The sequence below is a fragment of the Nicotiana tomentosiformis genome, chromosome 11, assembly GCF_000390325.3.
Source record: "Nicotiana tomentosiformis chromosome 11, ASM39032v3, whole genome shotgun sequence".
Lineage (NCBI taxonomy): Eukaryota > Viridiplantae > Streptophyta > Magnoliopsida > Solanales > Solanaceae > Nicotiana > Nicotiana tomentosiformis.
In genome coordinates, this window is record NC_090822.1 from 127,865,345 (window position 1) to 127,875,849 (window position 10,505).

General features: G+C 35.7%; 2 protein-coding genes across 3 annotated transcripts; one reads left to right on the forward strand and one right to left on the reverse strand.

Annotated features, from left to right (window-relative positions):
- Window positions 1-1,661: 1,661 nt before the first annotated feature.
- LOC104115658 (uncharacterized) lies at window positions 1,662-4,860 on the forward strand. 2 transcript variants are annotated; one of them, XM_009626333.4, is made up of 3 exons: window positions 1,662-1,814; window positions 2,485-2,871; window positions 4,193-4,860. In XM_009626333.4, the coding sequence occupies exons 2-3, from the start codon at window positions 2,537-2,539 to the stop codon at window positions 4,251-4,253; spliced, it is 396 nt and encodes a 131-aa protein (XP_009624628.1). In that variant the 5' UTR covers window positions 1,662-1,814; window positions 2,485-2,536; the 3' UTR covers window positions 4,254-4,860. The 2 variants fall into 2 exon arrangements, with proteins under 2 accessions (XP_009624628.1, XP_009624627.1); XM_009626332.4 differs by lacking the exon at window positions 1,662-1,814 and adding an exon at window positions 1,858-2,006.
- A 736-nt stretch (window positions 4,861-5,596) lies between these two features.
- Window positions 5,597-8,527, reverse strand: LOC104115660 (receptor-like protein 46). Its single transcript, XM_009626334.4, has one exon. The coding sequence runs from the start codon at window positions 8,224-8,226 to the stop codon at window positions 5,776-5,778; it is 2,451 nt and encodes an 816-aa protein (XP_009624629.1). The 5' UTR covers window positions 8,227-8,527; the 3' UTR covers window positions 5,597-5,775.
- Window positions 8,528-10,505: the final 1,978 nt, after the last annotated feature.

Sequence of the window (10,505 nt, forward strand, 5' to 3'; positions counted from 1 at the left end):
ATAAACAAGTGGCCTGCTTTAATTATTCATGCATAGTCATAATATTTGTGTAACTACTGAATATAATACCATTACCAGTGGGGAAGATTTTCATATGAAGTACAAAGAAAATGTAAAAAGAGAGATAAATTTGGTCACTAATCTCATAAGCATCGGACTACAATTTCCTTTTTTTTTTTTTTTTTTTGCTCTTCGCAGCTTAATAAAAGACCACAATTCTGCTCATGTCAACCAAGGAAAAAAAGAAAAAGAAGAAGAAGAAGACTACAACCCCACTAGCCATTCTCTCATCAGAAATTGTACACCTTACTAGTTTCAACTAAATAACTTCTTTTAGCTTTTTTGTCATAAGAGAAAGAAATCAATATTGTCTAGTATAAATAGCGTGATCAGTAGCTCTAGCTTGCACGAAATGATATTAATCCCCAAATGGTAACAACATGAGAAATGAATCTAAATTTAGAGAAAAGCCAAAAGTAAACAAGGGCGTAATAAATGGCTATATATTGTATGAAAATGATATCTATTGCCAAAAGGAAAAAGAAAATAATAAAAAGCTATATGGGAAATGAATCCAAGAAAACCAAAGATTAATCAAGTAGTCTACTTTGAAATATTGCCAGGACAGGAAAAAGTGTATTGATAAACTATTGTCTGCCTTTCTAAAGTGAGAGCAATGGAGGCAATGAAAAAGTTTTGGCCCCAAGAACCGTTAAAAGGTTATTTGCCCGTCCATTAATTAAGGAGAAGAAACCAGTGCAATATCCTTAATTGCTTTTCATTTTTATTTTTGTGTGTTTGGTACGATCCTGAAAAATGAGTGATTTTATCATTTATTTTCTCTTGTTTCGTTGGTGAGTGAAGAACTTTTTTCAAAAATTTTTTTTTAGTATTTATTTAGAGAGTAGAAAATATTTTTTTAAAAAATAATTTTTTATGATACTTTCCTTAACACTTCCCCTCAAGGTTATGCTCTATAAAATAGTTTGCCTTTCAAAGTAATACTTAGATTCTTTTCTTTTGTTCACTGGCTTCACACAAGGTTGCATAACCCACCAATCGAATTCGAATGCCTTGATATGCTATATATTCATCAACACTCAAGTAAATATAGATATTATAAAATGTAAGAAAAAAAAGGTTCTGTCGAAAAACATTTTAAATGAAGTCAATATGACCAAGAAAAGAAAGGAAAACTAAAAAGAGGAAACACGAAAGTTAAAGTAAGGACTATATATATATATATATATATATATATATATATATATATATATGCAAGACCTTGGATATCAATCTGAAGACTTCTTGTATTGTTTTAAGTCACAAATCTCATTATCTTATTACCCTTAAATAAATATATAACTTAATAATAAAGTTGGTTACGCTTACTTTTAAAGTGGGGTTACATCATGCAAACCACTATGTATCTTTTTTAGTAAAACTCTAACATTGTCTTTGGTTGTTTGCATATATTCTTCTTTTTCTTGTACAATATCTTGTCTTGTTGACCTAATCTTCCCAAGACCTTGTTGAAGATCCCTATTCATTTCTTTATTTATAAGCTTTGTTTGTTTGTACTTTGTACAAAGTTCCAAGTTATTTATAAATCACACATGAGTGGATGTTCACAATAAATATTATTATCATGGTGGTTGGTGACAATTTTATAGAAAAAAGAAATAAGAAAAGACTTACTAACACCACAAAGAAAGCAGCTTTCAATTTCAAAAGGGACATCTCAGTATTTTTTGTGTGGTAGTTTAAATAAACAGGGAAGGGTACAGTTGCCATGTTTTGGAGTGTTATGAAATTTGGTATGCATCTTCTTCATAAATCAGCCGGTAGTTTCTTCCAGCTAAGCTTTACCTTACTTTTTGTTCCTTCTGATACTTAACTCAAGCTTCAGATAGAATTCTTCTGCCTTCCATTATTTGGATTTGGTTTTTCTTTGGGAGGAAGTGGATGTTTTGTGAAGTGAATGAATCACATCAATGAATCATCAGAGGGTAGGACAGTCATTTCACCATTAGATGGAAGCACCTTTGTTTTCTCTCTCTTAAAAAGTAGTATGTAACTACAAGACACGTCCCTTTCTTTTCATTAAAATAAGTCTCAAGAATAAAAAACAAATACAGAAGCAGAATTTCTGGACATTATGATGATTGATTGAGAGGTGTTCATTTTACAATCAGAACCCTTCCAAATTCCAAAACTATTGCTTCTTGGTTCTGCTTCTTTCTTTAAATATATACACTAGTTTTGTTTTCTATTTTATTTTCTTCTGCTCAGTAGTTTTTTTTTCTTCACTTGGATGAAGCACAAGAATTTTCTGCTGGATTTTGGAATTTGGGACATCATTATTTCCTGTGTACAAAGTGTCAGTTCAAAGTGTAATTGGATTAATTAATTGTTTCTGTTATGAAAAATTGGTTGTTTCAATTGCTTTATGAAGTCAAAGATTGGATCTTTTTTGAATTCTACTAGGTGGGGTTGTTTGCAATGGGCTGCTACTGGTCATTCTTGAGATGAATTATTGATGAAGGAAAGCAGTTTGATGAGGGTTTTGTTCTGCAAAATCCATTGTCCATTTATTTGCTTCTGTAAACCCTCTGCTGCTCATCTTTACACTTCAGGTCCATTGAAACTGGAAAGTGGCCCACATGTCACTCCAACACTTGTTTCTGATCAACAATCTGTTGCTGCTGAGGTCAAAGAAGAGAGTCCTTTAGATGGAAACCAACTTCCTGAAAATGATCTTAAAAGCTGTATTAGGAAAAGCCCTAATTCTTCTAAGGAGATTGGCAAGAAGAGAGTTCAATGGATGGATAACATAGGGAAAGAACTTGCTGAGATCAAGGAGTTTGAATCCAGGTATGTTCTTGCTGAGAACAGCATTACATTTGGCTCTACTTTGATCAGCTTTTTTGCACAAAAAATGTTTCTGCTCAATTGAGGTGAGTTGTTAATTCTGTTATTGGGGTTTAAATTAAGGGGTAAATATGACAAAATTTGGAGAATATAGATCCAGGTTGTTGGATTTACTTAGATATATTATTGAGATCTATCTGCTTGAAGTTTGAACATCTTTGATTTCTGAACAAAATAAAGACCAAATAGAAATTAGGCATGTGATAGGAATATGAAGTTCTGCGCAGAACAATTTCTAGTTGGACATGGGACGTGAGTGAACAATGATAAGTACAGTACTAATGTGCAATGCCTGTGTTTTGCAGTCTAGGATTTTTGTTACTTTCTTTGCCTATACTAAACGAGTATGAGGCTTTTTGAATCTGGGCTGGGGAGAGTTAAAAGGGTGTGATTAGAAAGTTGCATTGATTGCCATGACTAAGATTCTATGGATCATAATGTTGAACTGGAAGATGTGATAAGATTCTACAGGTCATAATGTCGAACTGGAAGATGTGTGCCTTCGAATTGGCTCACGATGGTACTCAGTCAAGCTATGACCCAACTGAAGCGCGTTTGACTCAATTTTAGGTTATATTTTATGCTAATATAAAGTATTTGTCGAGTAAGCTGTTGGCGAGATTTTCTAGAAAGTACAAACAGCTTTCTAGCCATTTAAAACTATTAACTGCCTGCCTCATTAATGATAAGTGGAGATGGTGTCAAGTTCTGAGCTATTTAAAGCCCGTTTAGTGCAGTTTTGTAGAACAGGATTTACGGCTTAGAATTTAAAAGCTATTTATTGAGCTATCCTTAAGTGAATTGATCTTGTGCAATTAGTTGATTGGACATGAAGATGGAAATGGCATGTACAGGCATTGGTACAAATGCATTCTAATCATATGAAAGAGGGAATGCTTACTTCTCCAGGAATATAGTGAAACACATAACGATCTAACCATTCAGAAACATAAAATTAGTGGCTGCATTCCTTCTGTTACAGACTAGACTTAGAGAAGCATGATGTGATGTCACATTTAGTACCAAAATTCTGTCTGTCTGCTTTCCTGGTGGATGGATTTTCTTTACATCATGCTAGAGAAATTAGGAGCCTGAAAGATTTCGTTGCTTCTTTTATGAAAATAAATTAGATGAATTAATACTCCATTAGTAATTTCCTTTTCACTTTTGTAGTTGTGTTCTGTCTAAATCCTATTTCAGTTTAATTCCCTCTTGGGTTGTTCCTTTAATAGTAAGCTAACTGTTAAGATGATGTTATCTGCAGTGAAACGGGGGATACTGACACTGAAGAGGAGACAAGACATTGTCTATGCATTATTCTTTGATGCTGCTCAACCAGCTTCTTCCTGAAACTACTTCCAAAGTAGGGCTGCAGTTTAACCTAACAGAAGACAATGAGGAATTGACTTCATGTGCACGGGAACTTTGTTCATGATTAGAAAAGTTACAGGCGCTAAAGTCACTCATCTAAGCATGCTTCCATCAGAATTGCTATTCTTATTGCATTTACATCGAGAATTTCTTCCATGCCGTGCTTTAGTAGAAGCGGAGTTGATGCTGTCATTTCAAAGCTAGACTCCTCATTTGAGTACATTTCATTATCCGGGGAACATCCTACACGGGAATGAAGGTTGTTCATGTATCACTTTCCTGCCATTGCGGATCGTGATCACTTCAAGCTTCTTATGTGAGAATTCATGTCAACTGACAATTGTTCCCTGTTGTAAACACGTGAAGCTTTTATTCTTGCTTGATTCTTCTGAGCAATAAAACCACACACAAACTAACTGTTTTCTCCTGCAGTAAGTTTTCTGGTTCTAGCATCTGAAGGCTACTGAAAAAGCTGTGCGCACAAATGTTGAACTATAAAGAACAAGCAGCATGTATTGTTTCTGTTGTTTTCTCCAAATAATAAACTTTGAATGAGTTTCAGCTTTGTAGACCAATAATATATTGTGCATCAGTGAAACTGCTTTTGATCATGAAAGGAATATTAGAGGGATAAACAAGCTTAACTTTGAAGATGTAACAAGTTATAATTCCTCTTCATTCTCACAAACAGATTGCCGCCAATGATCAGCTTTATCAGTAAAATCAAATAGTTCATGTAGTAATTTTTTTTTTCTTTCAAAAAAGAGCTTAGGCTGCGATATATATTTTTCTATTGTATTATAAGCTAAGAAGTACATCTTTTGTCGGCGGAGAAGTATATGAAGATCTTGCTGGTTTTTCTTCAGAGTAAGATTTCTTATCTCTGACGGGTTGTTTTGTATTGTTTCCTGGAAAGTCAAGAATTTGGAGATTTCTAAAGCTGCAAATGCTTTAGATTGCTCATTTCAATTTCATGTTTGGCTGATCTGCTTCTCGCGGCATATCATTCCTTTCTTTTTCAGTTGAGATTTTACAACTCTTCCATTTTTGTAAGCAGTTAGAATGATATTTAGGATAATTAAACATAGTGGTAGACATAAGCCTTGCTTCAGTAGACACATATACTAGAACCATATTAGGAAAAGAAAAAGGCAATTTTACTGACCTGGATAGGCCATTAAAATCTTAGTGGGTTAGGAGAGTTTTTGGTTTCGAATTAGCACTCAAGTCTATTGTTTTTAGCACTCAAATGCAACCTCATAGCCATCTCAAGGTACCCCAAAAAGGAAAAAGAATGTACTCTCATAATGGAAATATTTATTAGTAAAATTATGCAGGAAAGGTTCCACTGCAGCTGTGTAAGAGAACTGAGGCAATTACTCTTCTCGTCATTATCTATACTATCCTAATTCTCTGCTGCTTCTTGATCTGTACTATGTATCTTCAAGGGAATCACCAATTTAAAGTGCAACTGCTTCAGTTCCGAGCGTGCCTTCTTAGGAGGCTACGCTGTTGTGTAGGCTTCTTGGGGGTGAAAAGTCCAGTAAGAAATATGACTAAAATTGATACAAGGAAACCAACTGGGAATCCTATCCACACTGCTTCCCATGCAAACCATGGCTCTTTGCTCTCATTCTCTGGTTCCATTGCTTGTGGTGACTTGTTTTCAGGACACTGCAGTTGAATTTGGAAGCCACAAAGACCACTATTATTAGCATAATAAGTTGGATCATCCATTGTATCCATTTGGCCACCAACTGGGATTTTACCCTTTAGATGGTTATTGCTGACATCCAGAGTGGTGAGTTGTTGAAGCTTTGTAAAGGATTGCGGTATTGGACCAGAGAGACTGTTGTGAGACAAATCTAAACTCTCAAGATTCTCTAAATTCCCAACAGTTGCTGGAATTTTGCCTTTAAGGCCATTGTAAGAGATGTTAAGCATCTTTAGGCCTCTAAGTTTGCCTATAGAAGATGGGATTTCACCAGAAAGATGGTTTTTTGACAAGTCCAGCCAAGAGTAGATGTCGATGCTGGCACCCGATGACAGACCTTGTACTGACCTCTTCCAGTTCACTATCAGGTCAGTGTATTCAATTGAGAAGGTGAAAATGAATGAAATTGATGAGAACGTACTTGGCGTTTCAATCATTCCAACTAGATTTCCGACCTCTGAAGGGATACTTCCAGTGAAGCTGTTGTGTGACAAGTCAAGTATTTGAAGCTTACTTAAGTTGGAAATGCTACAAGGAACTGAACCTTGTAGGAAATTATTCCTCAAATTCAAGCTTCTAAGTGTGGACATTTCTGAGATAAAATTTGGGAATTCTCCTGTGATTCTGTTGTCATGAAGATCAAGATGCTCAAGCATGTAAAAATTGGTCAGGTTCCTCTTCAAACTCCCTGAAAAATTGTTTCCCCCTAAGGCTAAAATTCTGGTTTCTTGTGAAAAGGTTAGAGGAACATCACCGGAGAAGTCATTAAAGGATAAGTCAACATACGCAACAAAAGAAGTTGGATCAAAAAATGGAATTGTGCCAGAAAGTCTGTTCTTTGACAAGTCCAACAGTAACAAGCGATAAATATTGGTGATGGAGCTCGGAATTTTTCCAGAGAAACTATTCTCAGCCAATATGAGAACCATAATCGTGGTAGCATTACCCATGTTTTCTGGCAGCTCCCCCGAAAACCTGTTTCTTGAAAGGTCAAGAAGAGATAGACTTCTGGAATGGAAGAGACTAGGAAGGAGAGAACCTGTTAGATTGTTATCTGACAGAATAATAGTTCCAAGTTCCATTTCTGCAAGCCACTGAGGGAAAGTTCCTACGAGCTTGTTGTCACTCAAATCCAAGTAATCAATACTTCTTTGTGAAGAAATCCATTCTGGGATCGGTCCTACAAGGCCGCAAGACTGAAGGGACAGTCCAGATAACATGCATTGAGGCACTATCTTGGCATTGTTGTTCCATTTCAATGCATTTTTTCCAAGAAACAGATTTTTCAGAGCCTTCATGTGGAATAACCAAGATGGAATCTCTCCAGTAAGCATATTGTTATCCAATTTAAGAGTCTCCAATTTGGTCATGTTCTTTATTGAACTTGGAATGACACCAGTCAGCTTGTTCTTGCTCAAGGCCAAAGTAGACAGATTTGACAAGCTCCCCATCTCAGTTGGAATCTGCTGTGAAAATAGATTTTCCCTTAAATCCAACACTTGCAATCCCTTCAAGTTCAATATAGAAAGTGGGAATCCACCAGAAAAGTGGTTGTTTCTGAGGGACAATTCTTGAATCTTGCTGAGGTTTCCAATCTCCACGGGAATGTTTCCACCAAGAAAGTTGTCATCAAGCTTCAATGTTCTCAACTTTTGAAGAAATCCTACTTCAGGAACCAAAACACCAGTAAGCAAATTCTCACTCAAGTCTAGATATTGGAGGTGCCTTAAGTGAAAAACTTGTGGAGGAATAGAGCCAGTAAAGTTATTCTGCATCAACTCAAGATGAACTAAGTTTCCAAGACTGGCGATCCATTCACCCGGTATTTGGCCTTTTATGTGATTTGAGGACAAGATAAGCATCATCAAAGATTTTATTCCGAAAAGGGGTGCCAAAACAGAAGAACTGACCGCAACAGGTTCAAGAGATTGAAGAGAAACAAGGGAATCCAGATAGAGAGCAATCACAGCTTTAGAATTTGATTTAGAGTCACAAATGACTCTATCCCAAGTACAACAATCGGAGGTGGAATTCCAGTCCTCTAGTGCAAAGCTGAAGAAACCATCTGAAGAAGATGAATTAACAGCAGCATTCTTGAGGAATGCAGATTTAAACTTGAGAAGGGCTTGTTTTTGATCAATTGGACAGCAAAAAGCAGCTCTAAAGAAACTAAGAAATCCCAGTGAAAGAAGCAGTAGGCATAGTTTAGTCATGGTTGGTTCGAATACTCTTTGAAATATTCTTTTGTCAAACTATCAGTTCTTTTTCTTCAAGTAAGGCATTAATGAGCACAATATGGTTTTATAGGAAGATAATTTTGCCCATACTAGTTGAGTCAATGGATTGTGTACGGAAATCACAAATCAGTTGCCTTTCTAGTTGATTAGAATAGGAGTCAAGTCATTCTAGTGGTTAGGTGAAGTCAAATGAATTGAGTATTACAGTGACAAATCGTTCTTTGTGGTTGACTATAGGGTGGTAGCTAGTCATTGTAGTGATTAAAGTCAATGTGGCACTAGTGTTTTTGGTCTGAAAATAGAATATAAACAAGTGAAGATCGTTTGGCTTGCTTTTGGTGAGCAATTTTGACTGGTTATCTCTCAGCATTGGGAATTTCCATGGACGTTAGAAAAATTTACATCATTCTAATATTTTGGGTATTTTATAGGTGTAACTTTCACAGACCCCTTGAGGTTCCAGAAACTAGCAGTTAGTCCCTTGAGATTTGAGAAAGTGGCATATACATCCTTTTGTGTTAGAAGTAAGGCTGTCCAACGTGACGGGACGGGACGGAGCTGTCCAACGTGACGGGACTGTCCCGTCCCGGTCCCATCCCGGTCCCGTCCCGCGTCCCATCCCACTTAATTCTAAACGGGATGGGGCCATGTTAAACGGGACACGGGATGTACATTTCGTCCCGTTTGTCCCGTCCCGTCCCGCCTGTCCCGCGTCCTTTTTTTTTTTTTTGAATTCTAGTCGTTGGGCAACGGCTCCAGTTGCTTACAAAATTTTAGAAAACTTTTATTATGCTACAAAATAATTTTCTGGTATATATTATCCTACTGTTACACAAATATTATGGTATATTTATGGAATTTCTGTTGTATTTGGTAAGTATAAAACTAATCCAACTAATGCACCGGCCATTAATGAAATGATTGCAAAATTTTAAAAGTATTTTTTCCCTATTCCCCAAGTTTATTTAATTTCTACTATACTTAACACATCTTTAAAATTAAGAGGTGCAAAGGGACTTCTTCGTAAAATTTATGAGAATTTAGCAATTCAAGAAAATAAACAACCATCTCTTGAAGACTGCCAAGCTAACATATATTCTTATGTTAGAATTTAGATCAATATTTGATAAATATAAATCTATGGAAACAACATGTGGTGAAACTGCTTCTTCTACTTCTAAGTCTAGAGTAGAAGTTATATGGGAAGATATGGATGATATAACAGGTTTTGATTCCTCTATTGATGATGAACTTGATTCTTATCTTAATCAAGGATTGGAAAGTATTAAAGACGAAGAAGACAACGAACAACTTTTGGCATGGTGGAGGGAGCGTGGCAAGACTTTTCCAACACTTTCAATAATGGCCCGAGATATCCTTGCTATTCAAGCATCATCAGTAGCATCAGAGAGTGCTTTTAGCGCGACAAGATTTCAAATCAGAGATCATAGACATTCATTAGCGGAGTACAACCTAGAGATTTCCGTATTATTAAGAGATTGGATTAATTTAGAAAGAAGAAATTTTGGTTTTGAAAAATTAACCACTAGGGAAGAAGAAGAATACAATAAGATACTTAGCACTGGGAGAGATGACGATATTGAACTCATGGAACATCAATCAACATTGCCAATTCCAGAACAATGTCCGAGAGAAATTATAAATAAGTTACAACGAAGTTATATAGGAGTTTACAAATATTAGTATGATAATTTGTAATTGGCTACTAAGAGGCCTAGTTCAAATAGAACCCTTCCTAGAAGGTGGCTGCGTAGAGCCGTAGATTAGGTGCTCTTCAAAAGAATTATATTTGTACGTGAGATTTGAAAGTTCTATTAATAAAATAAAAGGCTCTAAGCGTTGAATTGTTTTTATGAATTGTCTTACACTCTTACTTAATTACTTAATGGCTTAAAATTATAATAAATAAATTATAACTCTATTATAAATTTATAATTTCTAGAATATTTCATTACAAGTCTTTTGTTTTAATATTTTATAATTCTTTACTTAGTTTTCTAATTTTCGTTTAATTTTTTAAGTTTATTAAATAAGTCAAAAAAATAGTTGTTGCAAACTTTAAAAACTTAGTCATTGTCGAAAGAATAGTCATTGCCAAACTCAATGCTTAAATATTTTTTTTTTTAAAACGACACTTAAGGCCCGCGAACCCGTCCCGTCCCGTTTGTTAGCGGGACGGGATGGGCCTACCGTCCGTCCCGTCCCGTCCCATCCCGTTTGTTAGCGGGACGAGA

Bases quoted from the DNA above. Each gene is read 5' to 3' on its own strand.
- LOC104115658 (XM_009626333.4), top strand. From the start codon at position 2,537: ATGAAGGAAAGCAGTTTGATGAGGGTTTTGTTCTGCAAAATCCATTGT. The intron at 2,872-4,192 runs GTATGTTCTTGC...TGTTATCTGCAG, and splicing joins ATCAAGGAGTTTGAATCCAG to TGAAACGGGGGATACTGACA.
- LOC104115660 (XM_009626334.4), bottom strand. From the start codon at position 8,226: ATGACTAAACTATGCCTACTGCTTCTTTCACTGGGATTTCTTAGTTTC.